This window comes from Prionailurus viverrinus, chromosome B2 (genome assembly GCF_022837055.1).
Source record: "Prionailurus viverrinus isolate Anna chromosome B2, UM_Priviv_1.0, whole genome shotgun sequence".
NCBI lineage: Eukaryota > Metazoa > Chordata > Mammalia > Carnivora > Felidae > Prionailurus > Prionailurus viverrinus.
This window is the reverse complement of record NC_062565.1, coordinates 36689375-36707130: the sequence shown is the minus strand read 5'-3', so window position 1 is coordinate 36707130 and position 17756 is coordinate 36689375. Positions and strand designations below refer to the sequence as shown.

Sequence of the window (17756 nt, the reverse complement as noted above, 5' to 3'; positions counted from 1 at the left end):
TGAGTTCAGGCCCCGCGCTGGACTCTGCTGACAGCTCAGAGCCTGGAGCCTGGTTTGGTTTCTGTGTCTCCCTGTCTCTCTCTCTCTCTGTTCCTCCCCCACTCTCACTCTGTCTCTCTCTCAAAAATAAATCAAGATTACAAAAAAAAAATTTTTTTTAAGAGTATAATAATTCTTTTATCTATCTGGCAGTGTATAGGGGTTTATTCCTGAAGTTTTATTCTGTCTACTGAATTATAACTGTATCTTCTGAATTATTTTTCTTTTCTCTGTGCTTTTGGTCTCTCTTTTCCATGTTAGGATTTTTGGTGATCCTCGACTGGCTGTTCTCCTTCAAACCTTAGGCGATGAGAAAGCTGGTTGGAAGATTTTCGTGTGAGGGTGGGTTTGCGGGCTTCCTTCTGGGTTATCAGACAGGGATTTGGTGTCTCACTGGGAGATCCCTGCCCGATCTCATTCAGGTCCAGCACAGCAGCTGCCTTCTGTTTCTTCTCACCGGAACACTCTTCCAGATCCACGTGGCCATTTACTCTGCTGGTGTAGGTCTTCGCTCACTTGTCACGCACCAGAGCAAACCTCCTTAAATATGTTCTCTAAAAGCAGTGTGCACTTCTGAATCTGCTTACACTGCTTTACTTTTCTACTTAGCCCTATATTTATTTGTCTCTTTCTCCCACTAGAATGTTGGCTTCTTGATGGCAGAGTCTAAAATAGGGCCTACTCCATAGTAAGCACTGAATAAGTATCTATGGAAAGCAGACTGGAGGGACAGGAAGAAAGAAACTGGATAAGTGGCTCTTGGTCTTTCCTCTTGGGCTAGTGAGAGTCTCCAGAGGGATCCTCCAGAGGGATCCTCCAGTGTCTTGCATGGGGATTAAGCCTGGATCACGGTGGCCTGAAAGCCAAGACAAGGAGGGTAGGGGACTGGAAGTCTCACCATTTGAGACATTCACTTCATGTAAATCCTTCTTCATAGGCCCCTAGGTTCCCACCCTCTACTGTGCCTCGATCCCCTGGAGTAGACCCTCTCTGTTCAAGGACTCCAGAGTGAAATCTCTGTCTCCTGCCAAGGTGGGAGAGGGCTCATCCCTGCTGTAGAGGAGGAAGGAGAAGGGATATGGAGGGTCAATTTGCTCCTTTCACCTACTTTCAACCAGTTCTCATAGTTGAGTCCCCTGTGTAACCCCCACCTTCAAAGGTAACTGATAGTGCAGGGATATGAGCTTTTCTAGGGTTCTGTAGTGTGAATCTACTTGCTTCCTGTGCATTGTCTCTCAGGCGAAAACACAGAGAGGGTAATGTGTCTTCACTGTTTCTCTGCTTGGGGTGTGTGCGTGCGCGCGCGCATGTGTGTTAGAACACATATATTTAATATTTTATATGATGCATATATTAGATTTCCTTACTGTCCTTTTAGTGGAGGGAGCAAAGATTAACCCGTGTGTTCAGTTTGCCATGTTTAACTGCCAGTGTGGCCCTGGCCATCTCCCCAGTGTTTACCCGGTCTGCTCCAAAAAAGTTCTGACCCTGGCATTCTCTTTATAGCATAGGCATCAGAATCACATAATTTTCCAGAACCTAAAAGACCAGCTTCCCTTGGTACAGGATCTACAGGACCCCCAGAGAAGGTAGGATGAGGCTTAGGATGGAAAGCCAGTCTCAGCTGAGTCCCGCTGCCTTCCTTTCTCTGGTGGCCCTTGTCACCAGAGCCATTCACACAAGCCTGGCACCTACAGATGGCTGCTGTACCCCTCCCCAAGCCAGCAGCTCTCCTGCCCTCTGCTCCCACAAAGACGCACGTGTCCCCGAGCCAGCGGCGCTACCTGGCAAATCCACATGCCCACCGAGCGACTGACTTCACCCAGCCCCCTAAGTTTTATATTTGCACTTTGGTTAACTCCACCCCTGGTAAATTCTTTCTCGTATAAACACAGGCACTGTTTCACTGCCTTTCTTCTCCCTCTTTTTTTCTCTATTTCAAGAACTGTTTAAAATGCAGAAAAGAATAAGAAGTATTATAACATTCACTCACATACTCATCCCCAGAATTGACTGTAGTTAATATTTCTCACATACACTTCATCTTTTTTATTTTAATCAAAGAAATAAAACATTCCAGTTAATGATGAAGCCTCCTTTGTACTCCCGTCAGCAAACCCATTCCTCACCCTCTCTCTGAGACAACCACTGTCATGAACTCAGCCTATCTCCTTCCAGAATATTTAAGAATATTTTGTAAGCATGCTTGTTTCCATGAGTAACGTGTGCAGCTGTAGGGGTGGGGGGCACATTGTAGATGCAGTCCCCTGGCTTGCCTGTCAGTACGACCCCGTGTGTTCTCCATGTCTCCACGCTGATCTGTGTGGAGAGGGAGCACCTAGGGAGCCTCTTCTTCGCTCTTCCGCACGTGTGAGTATGAAGACAGAACAGCAGCCGGCAGCCACTGTGCGCCCACCCTGTGCCAAACACCGTCGCCCCATTGAACCCTTCCGACCAGTTCACCGCCATTGCATGTAGGGACCCAGAGGTCAGCCTGCGATCCGCTCACGCGCGTAATCTCCAGCTTGGCATCACGGTACCAGCACATAAATGAGGTCTGAAACTCGAGGACCCAGGCGACAGGGATTAGTCAGTGCCCCAGCCTCTCGGTCAGAAAGTTCCTCACTGTGCCCTTGGGTGGAAGGAGCACAGACAGCCATTAAATCTGGCTTCTGTTGACTCTACACCTGGTGGCACTGGAATGTGGACAGGTTGCCTCTCTTTCTGCCTCAGTGTCTCACCTCAGAAATGGGATTGCAGTTGGCTGCCTCGGTACCTAACGGATTGCTGGCAGCCAAATGTGATAGATCATGATCGGGAAGCACTTTGTGACCACGCAGTGGTCTGCAGACAGAGGACAGCTCCTGGCCTACTTTTTCACTCCTAAACAGACCACCTACCGTATGCCAGCCCCAGGCACCTGATTGCATGCGCCTGACGGTACTTAATCCTTCGTCAAGCAGCAGCTTTAGAGAGACTGTTCTCGAGCTCTTGTTTTTCTGGCTTGTTTAATTACCACTATGGCAACAACATCATTTTCTTCCTTTTTTTTTTTTTTAACTTCATATATATAGTATTTCAGCCTCATTATGGGTTAAATTGAATGTTATGGGTGGGTCTGGAAACCCAACCAAAATTTATAACTTTATTTCTCTGGAAAAATTGCTTCCAAGCTTCAAACAACCAATTACAAGGGAAGCGTTGGAACACCACCAGTTTGTGAGTTGGGACCAATGCACTGTTGACATTGTTCTCTCCATAGTTCACAGAAGGATAGCTGATCTCCCCAGAGAGATCAGGAAGCCCATAAGGGCCAGCACTACGTCTTGCGTGGATCCCCTGGAACACTCAGGTGCCAGGCTCAAGGGTATACTCAAGAAATGCTTGCATAATTCCTCCAAAGCCCAGCCACCTTGACTGTCTCCAAGAAATGGGTGCTGATGGGGTGCCATGGGTATCCCTGGGAACCTCTGCAGTAGTCAGTAAATCACATAGTAACAAACTTGGTGACTCCCAGATGAGGCCCAGGAAAGCAGTGTGTCCTGTCCAGACTCTTTTGGCTGAATAGTAATTTAGTAGTAATAACAATACCGTCTCCAGTAGTAATAACAGTACCATTTTTAGTGCTTTAGTACTTAGCACATGGTTCTAGATGTTTTATACTTGTTAATATATTTAATCTTTACCCAAAAAAGCTAGATATTTTTATTATCTTCATTTTACAGATGAGGAGCCTGAAGCCCAGAGAGGTTAAGCAGCTTGCCTAAGGTCACAGAGCTGGTAAAAGTGCAAAACTGAGATTCTGACCCAGAGCCCATGTTGTCAACCAGTGTGCCGTACCACCTCTAGTTCATGAAGGGCCAGGATCAAAGCCTCCTGTCTTGACTGTCACCCCCCTTGCCCTGCCCCGTTCCCCCCACTAGAAATATCTTGCATAATAATATAGCATTGGCATGTTCACTTGCTTCATGTCACGTGATCTGTGTTAAAACCTTGAGTAGTAGGCAGGACAGGTACTTTTCAAAAATGCTTACCTCTACATTCTACCAAATTCAGACAGTGCAGAAAAGTACAAAAGTATAGTAAATATCTCTGGGAATTCTTTCATCCAAAGCTAAAATCCTGATCAACATTTTGACAAACATTCTTTCGGATCTCCCTCTGAACACATCTGTGTGTAGATACATATTTACACTCCCCGGTCCTCCGGAGCGCACTCCAGGTGAGGTTACTTCTGTAACCAGGGGAGCCTGTTCTTGAGCCTGCAGCTCAAGGCGGGGAGAGGTTCCTGTGATTGAGAGCCCCTCCTGCGAGTAACAGCTTGGGACTTCAGTCCAGGGTAGGGCTTTCTGTCTTAGTGTAAGTGCTTGAAGCAGAGACCACATGTGCTTTGACACCCGTTGCTCCTGTGCAGACACTTCCTCCATCACCCAGTCATGGCCGTGAGCCAAACTGGGTGCCGCGCCCCTAAGACTCCGTTGCCTCCCTGGGCATGCTGCCTGCTAAGGAAGGGACTCAGGATACTTGGCAAGGAGGGATATTTTATACAGCTGTCGGTAAAGCTCAATAAATATGGCAGTGGAGCCTCGTGTGGACTGAGTGATGGCTGTAGTTTCCTGGCGCTGTGAGATCGCGGCTCAGGCAGCCGTCCTCCAGTTGCACGGTGATTGCATACACGGCCCCAACGTGACAAGGACTTCCGGGGCCACCTTATCCTGTCCCCATCGAGCAGCACTTAAAGTTGTTTGCAAGAAGTTGAGGGGAAATGGGATCTGATACTTGGGTAGGGAGAGATGCTCATTACCTCACCCTAACCAGCATCCCTTCCTCCTGATATTTTGTTTTAGGGTCGGTATCCAGTTTTGCTGAAAATGAAATCATCTTGCAACTCTCAGGCTGTGTTAGTGAAAATGAACTCTAATTTGATTAGATATTAATGCGGTATAATGGAGGATTGGTATTAAATTGAGGCCTTCTGATCTTATTACTCCACAAATGCTCCCTCCCGCTTGGGCTGCTGCCCTGCCAGCCCTGCTTCCCCAGGCACAGGCAGGGGGCACACGCGCCCAAGCCGTGAGCCCGCTGCCCAGGGAGCCCAGCTCTGCCCAAGGCGACTCCCGTGAGATCTCCCTCCCTTCACTGCCTTGGGCTCCCAGCCCTGTTGTGAGAGGACAGGTGGGACCTCAGGAGGCATCATTTGGATCCCCCAGCACTCTCAGGGCCACAAGCATGTTGTTGAAGACTGTGAGCCAAGTTTTACCTCTATGTCCAGAAGCACTTAAGGATTTTTTTGATAGGCATGCAGCTAGAAATCTAAGAACACAGTCTGCACCTCCTCCACACCCAGCCCCTCTCCACTCCAGTCCTTTTTCTGAAACCGATTGGAACATAATAATTGTCAGCGGCTGCTGTCACCTGTCCTGGCTCTGTCTCCCTTTCCTGGAGGGCTGGTCTGAGAAGCAGGCAGTGGCCCAGGCTCAGTGTGTGCTTCCCTTAGGAGCAGGGATGGGCCTCTGCTGCCCCATGCAGCACGGACCCCTCGCTTCCTCTGACCTGCCAGAGGAAGGATGCCAGTCCATCAGTCACACAGCTCACTTCAGAAGTGACAGGTTTGCCTGTGGGAGCCCAGGCCCGGGGTTGAAGCCCCACAGGGCCTCCCTCTGTAGCCCTGGCCCCAGCCCACAGGCTGCATCCCATCCAGCAGACTCCCCAGGGGAGCCACGTGGGTGTGGGAGCAAAACACCCCCCCCCCCCCCCCACCGAGGACATGGGCCAAGAGTGCAGTCTCTGGGGATGATCAGATGGCATCACCTTCACATATGAATGATAGCATTTTTGCAAAGAGAATGATTTTTCTTACGCTGTTTCCAGAAAACTGCTTTCAGAGGCACAGACTTTGCACACAGGATGGTAACGACTTTTTAATGACCTGAAGGGGCCTGGGTGTCCGGGCAGCAGTGAATCAATCTCAGTGGGAGGCTCACAGTGAGAGAGAAGATGGAACACCTGAAACCAAAGGGGGAAAAAACCAAACCACAAATACATATATTTTCTTTGGTAGCATTGCTTGGTAATTAGACAATTACAGGAAACAGCTTCCCAGCAGCTGGCATCTCCACTGTGTGAGCGGAGGAGGGATGGCAACAACTGTGAACTCCTCACATTTATTACAGAAAATATTATTGGAGTTTACAGTCGTGGGTGCCGAGCTCTCCTCCAGTGCATTCTGATGAGCTCTGAGCCTTAAACCAAGAGCAGAGCTCCTCCTCTCGGGGTTGCTTCAGAGCCTGCCTGGTTGGGCTTTAAAGCAGCTGTCTTTGAGCCGCCCAGAGACTGGCAGGTCCTGAGAATAAGCCCTTGGGGGGATGCCTTTGGAAGCAGGAAAGGGAGGGGAGGTGGAGGCCTGTGGAGAAACTGCCTGTTCTTCCCCAGGTGCCACCACTTGCACTCATGGCAGTGAGTGAGCCCCTCCTCCCCCTCCCCTTGCCCTGCCCTGCTCAGTCCACATTCCTGCCCTGGTTCAAAACTCTCCTCCCAGAACCCACCACGCCTCTCAGGCGCACGCCCATTCAGCCAACAGGCCCGTTTCACAGGTGAGGAAATGTGTTTTGTGAACTCTCACTGACCTTGATCACTTTTCGGCCTCACAATTGTTCCCTCGTGAACTTGGTCTGTACTTTGTGTGTGTTGATGGGGAGCTTTATGTGAGTCCCAGGTTGCCTTCACAGAAGGTAGGGACACTACATACTGACTGCCTTCCTCAGGCCCACATGAGGGAGAGCCCTGTTCCCATTCCCCTTCCTCACCCCCCACCCCTGCCACCTCACAGGCCTCCTGAGGATAGAGGACAGGCACCCTCCTTCCTCAGCACCTGGCTCCCCCTGCCTGCCGACAGGGTTAACCGTACAGTCTAACCAGGCAAATGGTTGTGCTTCCTCTCACAGGTCCTGGCAATCTGTAACTTTTGAAAGACAGCCTGCCTCCTTCATCCGAATCGTGGGAACACACAACACAGCAAATGAGGTAAGGGTCTCCTTTCATGAAAGACGCTGTGCTGTTTCATGATGTCCAGGTAAATGCTACATCCCGAGTTAAGTGGAACTGTTTGTTCTCCCCGCTAATGGCCTGTTGTTCAGACAGCTCGGTACAGAAGAAAGTCCTGCTCCTGCACAGTGGGGATATCATTATCATTTCTAGATGTCTCTTCACTGGGAAATGAGAGCCAACTCTTATGGCTTTGCTTACTCCCACCAGCCTCCCTATGGAATCTGCAACCACAGAGACCTTGAGAGGTCAAACAACCCTGTCCTCAAGTCTTCTGCCCTCCCAGACGACAGCTATTTCAGAGGTCCCTCAGTGCTCTGAACATGGTGTTTAAGGGACCCCGGCCCCACGGGACCACCATGGAAGACAGTTGTTGGTTTTCTCTGCCTGTCTATTCTGTCCTGGGCCAGACTGCACATAAATGTTTGTGAGTGGGCCTGTTCCTCCACTGGTGTCCAGGTCTGGATCGTCCCAGCAGATCATGTTGTTTGTAGACGTCCCTTCATTTTTGGATTTAACGGGGGGAGAGTGGGCAGGTTGTTTCCCCCCCATTTTGGGTACCCACAGTCAGGGCAGCAGTCAGGTGATGAGTCTGAGCCTCAAACCGCCAGGCTGTTTTCTCGGGAATGTAAATGGCCCCAGAAAAATGCACTGGATCCCTTGGATCAGGAAAGAGAAGACAGTGCCCTTGGTGAACAGAGAAACCAGGACACTTGAGTGTGAGGGAAGGCATGATCCATAATCACACTAGGACGGCAAGTGTAAACCAGACATGAGCCAGGCACGCCTGGACCGTCATCCCCTCGACAATATGGATTTCCAGTGAGCCCACAGGGGCACCTGCGGATTCAGTCACACCATTTAAGATGTGAATAGTGTCAGTCAACTGTAAGTTCATTACTTACCTTTTCTGTTCTTTGGGTGTTGAGTGAGCACTAGTGGCTACTCTGTTGATTTCTTCTGCTTATTACACCCTTGCTTTTTATACAGTCATGAGTGTTGAGTGTGAACCTCTGAAGGACTGCTAGTTAAAGGCAGGAATCACGGGGTGCCTGAATGGCTCGGTTGGTTGAGCGTCCAACTCTTGGTTTTGGCTCAGGTCATGATCTCATAGTCCATGGGTTGGAGCCCCATGTCGGGCTCCATGCTTCAGCATGGAGCCTGCTTGGTATTCTCTGCTCCTCCCCCCACTCTCGTTTGTGTGTGTGCATGCTCTCTCTGTCTCTCTCTCTCTCTCTCTCTGTCTCTCTCTCTCTCTCTCTCTTTCTCTCTTTCTCAAAATAAATAAACTTAAAAAAAGACAGGAATCATAAAGAACAGGAAAGCTGGAACTCAAGAGGAAATGAAAGTCATCAAAATAGTAACCATTCTGTAGTTTTCACCTCAACATGGTATTTCTCAGCTCTACACAAGACTGGCTTCATGGGCATGTGACCAGGGCAGTTGCGTGAGGCTCCACACCCAGAAGGGGACTCTGTGCTTGGGGTTTATGTTCTCCAGCACCATCTTGAATTCTTCACAATTTTACCTGTGAATTTGTTTTCATAATGGGAGCCCCATGGGGAAGTGGGGCACTCACCAGGGGCCGAGAGCCTCAGTTTACACACAGGCCCACCTCTGCCCCCTCTCACCTTCCCAGGACAGGTTCTCAGCCACCCACTGACCCCTGGTACCTAGACCTGCCCAGCCTCCCCCTCCTAGCCTGACCCATGCCTCCCACCACACTCCACTCCCCCTGGAGGCCCAGCGTGTTTGCAGGGAGGGTCAGGGTCTGGTGTGACTCTCACCTGAGTCACGGGATTGGGCCCCAGGCGCCTATGTGGGTCTGCCCCAGCCTCGGAGTCCCCTTGCCCAAGGGATTGCAACATTAAGTAGCAAAAGAAAACCCTGTGTCCGGTCAAGAGAGGAACTGTGGGAGAAAACATAAAGCTTTATTCCTGCTTTTTTGAACAGAAGGCTCTACATTTTCATTTTGTGCTGAGCCCTGCACATTACATAGCTGGCCCTGGGTTCGTGCATTGTGGTTGTCAAATCAGAATTCTCCAGAGCATACCAGGGTGTTTCTGGTACTTCAACTCACATTCTCCAAACTGAAAATATTGTGATAATTTATACTCATTTTGCCTTTTTATTCATTTGCATTTGCATTTTATTCATTTAGAACAGTGTGCCTACAGTGTGCTTCTTAGAGAGCAGAGCTTATAAACAGTAGTCTGAAACTTTCTCTCTTACCTCTTCGTTTCTAACCAAACCTGAAAATTATAAAAGTAAACAAATTAATATTTGTTAAGGCACAAAATTAAAGAACTCTAAATATCAGGTCATAAAAGCACTTTTTTTTTTTTTTGATGAGGTAACAAAAGTAAATTTGAATCTGAATCAATGTATATTTGAGGCCCAAACCAAATACCCTATTTTTTAAAATTTTTTTCTAATCTTTTTAAAAAATTGTAATTTCAGTAAAGTTAACATACAGTGTTATTATTAGTTTTAAGTGTACAATATAGTGATTCAACCGTCCCATACATTACTCAGCATATTTTTTAAATTTTGCCAATAAATCCCAATTTTTTTGCCACTTATACTTACATGAAGTTATGTGTTTTTTATTTACCAAGTTGGAAAACAATTTAAATTTATCTTCACATAATGTATCAAGCTAAAATTGAATATTTTTCATGTGCAGTCACTTCTCATATAATACATCCCCAAAAAACAAACCAGTTCTGTCTTTAATCCCTACATGGGACTCTGCAGTCTAGTATTCCAGCAGAAGGAATTCTAGGTCAGAGAAGGCCAGGGAGCACTGGGATGTATCTAGGAGGGTCTCCCGGCACTCAGCCCCAACACTGTCACCTACCTCAGTAACCAAATGAGGAATAATTTCCCATTACAGAACCCTAAAGTTGGAGTGCAAGACCTTCTCTTCCCCAATGAGTTTCCAGAACTGTCTATGCAGGGAACTCCAAGTACACTCACCAGCCCGTCTGTACAGGTTGACTAATTAACCGGTGATCTGTTGCATCTGGCTGAGCAGCGACTTGCCAGGCTGCCTGACTGAGTCAGTTATTGTTCAGGGAAAAAAGCCTCAATGTGGTGTTGCCAACTGGGAAACATCTGAAATCATAACATGAATAATGAATGGGATCATAAGGCAACACCCACAAACTGTCTTTCTCAGAGCACACAAGAAGACACAAAAGTGCTGAATCTCCCTGAGTGTCAAGAATCTAGCACTCTCTCAGGGCCCCTGGGTGGCTCAGTCAGATGAGTGTCCAACTTCGGCTCAGGTCATGATCTCATGGTTCATGGGTTCAAGCCCCAGGTCAGGCTCTGTGCTGACAGCTCGGAGCCTGGAGCCTTGCTTCAGATTCTGTGTCTCATTCTCTGCCCCCACCCCCTTGCACTCTGTCTCTCTCTCTCTCAAAAATAAATATTAACCAAAAGAAATTTTTTTCTTTAAAGAATATGGCAGCTCTCAAAGCATTCTCTCCTACAGCATACTAGTTTTGGAAAAAGTATCACCTATCTTAGAGAACAGCGGGAATGTGTCTAAGTTGGGGTGGTGATGTTCAGAGGTGTGAGAGACAAGGCTGTAGGATGGGAAGACGGGTGACTAAGGTTGGTGGGGCAGGACTCCTGGGGAAGGCAGCCCGGGAGGAGAGCCGTGATGGCACAGACAGCCAGGGAAAGGAGGCTGGGGGCAGAGTCAGGAAACCAGGATGGCAGGGAGATGGGGTCCAGGGTAAGCCCATGTCTAGTCCCATGGAAGCCAGAAATCTGCCATCAGGATATTGGGGTCTGGGCCCCTCTGTCTCACAGTTGAGGGTGGTATAGGGAGAAGCAGAACTTCCTCAGCCTGTCACTGCTTGTTTGCCAAATGACACCTGTGGCCTTCATTTAGTCAGAAGCAGGACCTTTAGATACTGAATGTTACCAAGCCACAGGCTTTGTGCTAATTTCAAGAAGCGTAGATGGGATTGGTTTTGAGCATGTGTGGGTAACAGAGAAATGTGGGTAACTGCCACATCTCCCAGGGAAGACTGTTTTCTGCAGGTGCTGCCCCCTCCAGGGAGAAGGTCTGACAGCGGATGGCAGGGAAGGCCCAGCTCAGAGGTTCCTCTGACTTGAACACTCCTGGGGGGCGCAGGCGGTCTGTTTTGGCGGCAGGTGGAAAGTGGCCCACACAGCGTGTCAGTGGCTGGGGCTACTAGCAGCTTGCGGCTGTGGTGCTGGCACCTACCCCGACCCCAGATCCCGGCTGCTGCTGGAACAGCAGAGGCCTCTGAGCTGAAACAGCCTGGGATTTCCTGCCCAGCATGGGTGTGCATCCCACCCCAACCAGCCAGGCCTTCCTGCACTCGAGGTCCGCCTGCGACCGCTGCATGTTAATTTCCCCGCTTCCCTGCGATTGGGCTCTCAGGTGACAGCAGCCTCAGCCACTGTGGAGGTTCAGATTTCTTGATCACCTGTTTTGGCACGCTTCTGATTTCCTGCAGCATTTCATCCCTTTCCTCTGGGAAGTGTGTGTCTGCTGCTGGCATCTGTCTCTCATCTATCCTTTGTGAGCACCGCAGCAATGAATTCATTTCATCTTTTAGCTACGTTTACGACTTCTGTCAATAAATTTCCCTAACGCTTACCTTACAGACTCCACCGCTGCCTCGTGTGACCTCCCGCTCCTCGTGTACTTGGCATCATCCTTGTCACTTATCTTCGCTTCTTACGCTTCCTCTCCCTCCCCGCCAGCGTGTGCTCTGTCACCCCCTGCTCCACAGTCTCCCTGTGCTTGGCGTGTTTCCCACACGGCTCGCGTTTCTCCCCTTTACTCTCGGTTGCCTTTCTTGCATGTCTTCTCTGCCCACTCGCAGGGTTTCCTTTGTCTTCTTGTCACGCTTGGCACTAGATGGCAGACACGCGTCTTTTAGCACGCCCGCCCTCTCATCCTGCTCTCCTTCAGTTGTTTCCATTTGTCTGATTCTCCCCAGGGCCAGTGGCCCAAAAGGTCCTCCTGGGCTGTTTCCCCAGTCACGTTATGGTGGTCTCAGCCGCCAGTCTGGCAGTCGTGAGGTTGTTCCCGCGCGGTTGCCCATCTTCCTCAACTGCTAATCAACTCTGCGTGTTCAGGAGGCAGGTACTGCTCAGCTTTCTGAGGCTCTCTTGTCTGGAAACGGTTGCGACCCGGGCCTTGTCAACAACACCACAAACGTCACGGCAGATCTCCAGTTTCAGCTCTGGAGACCGTGGAGGAGCCCTGCTGCTTTTGAAGCAGCACCTCGCGTGGACCCCTTCGTTTCCATTTCATTAATTATCGTAGCAGGGCCACAGAGGGACACGCCTCCATCCTCAGAGGCCAGACGAGGTCCAGACGAGAGCTGTCTGCAAATCTGTCCGTGTATTAAAGGAAGTAGAAGTGGTACCTGTTTCTTCTTATGGCTTGGATGGGAACCCGGGTTTGAGAGCACATTCTGGAGCGATTTTTCAGTAGGCAGAGAGCTCAGGGGCACAGATGGTCCCTGGGGGCTCAAAAAGACTATAGAAAAAACTATCTGCAATATAGAAAGACTGGGGTCCCGCTCCCAAGAAGCCACATGCAAACCTTTGCCAAGTCAACAGAAGCTGAGGATAGGGCTGATGGTCCATAGGCTGCTCTCAGGGTCCCACTTCACCTACTGTGTGTGTACAGCTGAGGAAAGAGGCTGTGTCATATTTATCTTTGTATCCCAGGCACCTCGCATGGGCCTGGTGCACATCAGCATAGAGTACCTGTTGGCTGAGCGAGTGAAGGAATTGTTCAGTCTCCCTTGTGCATCAGTCAGCCACGTAAAGGGTTCAGTAATACAGGTTCTCACCATCAAGAGACTGTGGTGGTCTAAGGCAGACTTTCTGTAGTCACAATGAAGAGTTTCTTAAACCAGTCACTTTTGTAAGTGGAAAGGTAAATAAGCCACATACCTCAGCATGTCCTAGTTCAAGACCCTTTATAATGATTATTCTTATTATAAATTATAAAACAGGAGCTCATGTGTACTGAGCACTTACTGTGTGGCAGGCTCTATTCCAAACTATTACACTATCTAACTGTCATATGGAAGTAGATTCTACTCTCATTCACTTTTTAAAAATGAGGTAGCTCAGGGGAACCTGGGTGGCTGTCAGTTAAGCATCCAACTTCGGCTCAGGTCACGATCTCATGGTTCGTGGGTTCAAGCCCCACGTTGGGTTCTGTGCTGACAGCTCAGAGCCTGGAGCCTGCTTCAGATTCTGTGTCTCCCTCTCTCTCTGGCCCTTCCCTGTTCGTGCTCTCTCTCTCAAAAATAAATACATATTAAAAAATAATAATAAAATATTTTTTTAAAAGTGAATTAGCTCAGTACCAAGTGTTGGCAAAGATGAGGAGCAGTGGGCAACTCACATCCAGCGCTGTGAGAGTATGACCTGCTGTAGTTGCCGAAGAGGATGGTTTGGTAAGATCTACTGAAGTTGAACATCTGCATGCCTGCTCTAAGACTAAGCATCTCACACTCGTGTGTGTTTTCTAAAGAAGCTCTTATGCAAGAATGAAAATGTTCACAGCAGCACCGTTCGTTCATACCAGACCGAAGTGGGACACCACCCAGTCATCTGTCCAGGGAGATGGATGAGCCAAGCCTAGTACGTCATCCAGGGGGCTGTGATCTACATGATGAATATCACAGCATGCCAAGGGAAAGAAGTCAGATACAAAAGAATACGTAAATTATGTAATACGTTCTTAAAACTTCAAGAACAGGTAAAAGTAACCTATCACATTTGAAGATGTGGACACAGGTGGTAAAACTTAAAAAAAAAAAAAAGCAAAGGAATTATTATTATTAAAACCAGAATTGTGGCTTCCTCAGGGTGGGGAGGCTTGGATCAGGAAGGGCCGGCCATGTGGAGGGACCAAGGTACACCAGCAATGTTCCTGGGTTCTTGAAAGTTTGCGTGGCTTTCATTACATAGTTATTTGACAAGCTATACATTTGCATTTGCATATACTCTTTGGTGCATGGTTTTCACAGCCAAAATGTTTCAAGCAAAAAGGAAAATTTGATGAGGAAACTAAAGCCGAGTGATGTTAAGTGACTTGCTGTGTCATGCTGCTGGTGAGTGACAGAGTGAGGATTTGAATCCAGGTAATTGATCTTTTTTTTTTTTTTTTTTAAGTCTGTTTTTGAGAGAGAGAGGGAGCGCATGAATGCACAGAGAGGGAGGGGCAGGGAGAGAGAGAGAATCCCAAGCAGGCCTCACACTGTCAGCTCAGAGCCTGACACGGGGCCCAAACTCACAAACTGTGAGATCGTGACCTGAGCCGAGATTAAGAGTCAGACGCTTAACTGACTGAGCCACCCAAGGTGTCCCTGAATCTGGGTAATTGGTCTCTCAAAACATCCAGGCTGCTCTGTCTCCCACAAATGCATAATAAATAGTAAAGCCACAGAAGTGAGCCCATCTCTGCCGTGGCACAGTCAGACTTAGCAAGTGGCTTCTGTGGGCACACTTCCCGTGCCAGCCAGTGCCTAGGAGAGAAACCACGGCAGGGCCCTTCCTTAGAGGGATTTCAGCCTCGCGCCTGGTGGAAGTCAGCCACGTGAGGGGCGCCTGAACTCGTGGCACCGTGGAGGGCAGCCCGCGGCGGAGACGGCAGTGCGGGCTGCCAGCCCAAGCAGCACAGCTGGCGTGCGTGGATGCGGGGGCCGGGTCCGGAGGAGGGGGTTTCCTCATCCGTGAAATGGGTCAGATGATCCTGGCCCTGGGGACCCCATAGACACGAATGAGATTGTGTCGTGGAGGGTTGCGGAGTGTGGGCAATTGCAGACTGCCCCGCGCGCTCCGTGCTCGCCGTGGCAGAATAGCAGTCAGCTCGAGAGCTTGCCGCAGGAGGGTCCTGCGCACGCCGGCACCAGCAGGACAGAGTGTCGGCAAGTGGCTGCTTGAGCTGCCCTCCAGGACCACTCAGCGCGGAGCCCGGAGTGAGGCAGAATTTATTTACAGGCTTCTGTCAGGCCGGTGAGTGGCTGTGGGTCCCAGTGCCATCCTCGTTCCCATAGCAACATGTGGCTCTAGTGAAGGGAAAAAAACAAAAACAGGGAAATGGGCTCTTTAGAAACAAAACAAAACGAAAAAGTCTCCTTCCTGGCCTGGTGATAATTATTTCCCAGAAACCCCCACCAGGTCTGATCACTCCCTGTCTGGTCCCCCCGGGATTTCCCCGGCAGCATCCTCCGGAGGCTGTGCTCTAAGCTTCCAAAGGCAGGTGCACGTCACAGCAGTCATAGGCTGGCTCTCAAGGCCAGAACTTCCGGTCGGTCAGCACCAGAACTGAAGCAGACATCCCAGCGGCAGAGACGCAGAGAGATACAGAGAAAGTGGACCAGTGAGCCTCTCCCTCGGAAGACCTACAGACAGAGACGCAGCGTCAGCTCTCAAACTCCCACTTCTGTCAGGGAGAACGAACCGGGCCATCTGGGGGCGTCATGTGGCAGTGATGGGGAAGGGATGTGCACAAAGAAAACCTACTCGGGAAGAGAAATAACGAGCACAAGCCAGGTTTCAGGTGGCACCTGGATGCCCTGTGGGGTATATGCAAGATGGAGGTGGTATTTGCAAGGGCGGGACCAGGTGTGGGCCAGAGACCAGGGAAGCACAGGAACAGCAGGGCCCGGGCATGGGGACAGGTAAGCCAGCCTGGCACCTAGGAGTTTGCTTAATTAATAGAGGCTTTGCCTGGGTCCCGCACTATATTGTCCTTTTTTTTTTAATGTTTATTTTTGAGAGAGGGGTGAGGAGCAGAGAGAGAGAGACAGAGGATCTGAGGCAGGCTCTGTGCTGACAGCAGAGAGCCCGATGCGGGGCTCGAACCCACGAACAGTGAAATCATGACCTGAGCCGGAGTTGGATACTAATTATGAGCCACCCAGGTGCCCCTCCACCACACTTCTTGAGAGCAGAGACAGTGTCATGGTATCTTCGTGTCCTAGCACCCAGCCCCGTGCCCCACACACAGTAGCCCCTCCATAAATCAGACTGAGGGCCATAGCTACAGTGCAGTGTCCTGAGAAAAATAAGCTCTCAGGAATCACCTGTGACAACTTGCATCTGAGGAACGAGGGGAAGCTAAAGATTGCACCAGGCTGTCATCCCCATGATCTTGGAGAATGGCAGGGCTGTGGCGGCTGGGGGAAGGTCTGTGGAAGCACTTAGTTACAAGATACTGTAGGGCACAGTGAGCGGGAGTTACAGGTGCCATCCACACAAAAATGTGGATTTAAGGAGTACACATGTAGCTCGCAATCCAGGTCAAGTACCTCGGAAGTCGGGCTAAGAAGAAAGGGCTGGAGAGGGTCTAGAAGTAAGCTCTGAGAAATAACCCTGATGTGCAGGCTAGCCAAGTAGGGAACGAGCGGAGGAGGAGAGAGCAGAGGGTGGAAGGGAGGGAGGGAGGGCCTCGTGGAGTGTGGCCCAGGAGACCCCAGCACTGGTGCCAGCCTCCCCCCCTCCCCCCCCGACCAGCTCTGTGACCCCCCCAACAAGTCACTTCACTCCCTGGCTCTCAGGACACTTGTCTTTGAAATAAGGAGAGTGAATCCGATCTTAAATCCAGTCTCCTTCCCAGTGAGACAGAAAAAGCAGGAAGATACTTAATTTGTAGCATAATTACAAAAGAAGACCTGTTCTAGGCATCTTTATTCTTAAATGCCTATTGTGGAAGACTTGCTTGGGAAGAGGGAAAATGACCCAGCAGTGAGCATGTGTCATTGCACTTACGCTGCCATCCACAAGGTCCTTGTGTGTGCCGTGCTGTAACCGCACCAACTCGGCACCAAACCACTGCCCTGGGAGGCGGCGCCCAAAGAACCTGAGTGGGTGAGGCGTGGGGCCTCCCAGCAGCGAAGAAGGGAGATAACCCGGCTTGTGAGGATAATCTCGAATGGCGTCCTAGTGCCGAGCCAGCAGTTAGCAGCCAGCCCGAAATCTCCAAGCAGCTGGGGCTGCGACGCGGAGCAGACACACATCACCTGGAGGAAGTGAAGAACTTTCCCGGAAAGCTGGGGCTACGCGTGCCGGCCTTCCGGGGCTAGTGGCCACAGACAGACTCTCCCTTGATGTGGGAAGGGGCCCTTGGTAAGGCCACACCTGCCAGGCTCTGCCTGGGAGCTAGAACATTTCCCGTTTCTGTTTCTTAGTTTTTCAAAAATAAAAAGAAGCCACTAATACTCCAGGGCCAACCTAATTACGAAGAGAGAGTAAATCGCTCTCCCTGGAACTCTGGAGTGTGCACACATCAAAAACGGTAACTGGGGATTGTGGGGCTGCCTGTATTGATAGGTATTGGAAAGACTCTTTTTCCGGAACCTTCCAAGCAGTGAAGTTCCAGGGATCTGTGGGTGCCCTGGCCTACATGAATATGGGAAAGTGATACTGGAAAGTTTAAAAACTTGCCATATAAAAGCAGTGTCACCAAGAAATGTACTTCTATATGTATTAGGATTAAATATTTGTGCAAAACGATGTTGGCATCCTATCATCCGTAAGCAATGCTGAAAAAGTATTCAGAATCTGGAAGTATCTCCCTCTGAAGAGGGTTTCTTAACTGAAAACAATGGTTTGGGCTGTTCAGATGTACAATTACAGAACTTTTGTTTATAAAA

At 49.7% G+C, this 17756-nt stretch overlaps 1 protein-coding gene across 2 annotated transcripts in view; it reads left to right on the top strand.

The window, feature by feature from the left end:
- The window catches only part of BTBD9 (BTB domain containing 9), a 419931-nt gene that overhangs the window by 388560 nt on the left and 13615 nt on the right, over window positions 1-17756 (top strand). For both annotated transcript variants that reach the window (XM_047858828.1, XM_047858829.1), the window contains exon 10: window positions 6984-7062. In XM_047858828.1, the coding sequence (XP_047714784.1) occupies window positions 6984-7062 (79 nt within the window). The remainder of the gene's footprint in view (window positions 1-6983; window positions 7063-17756) is intronic.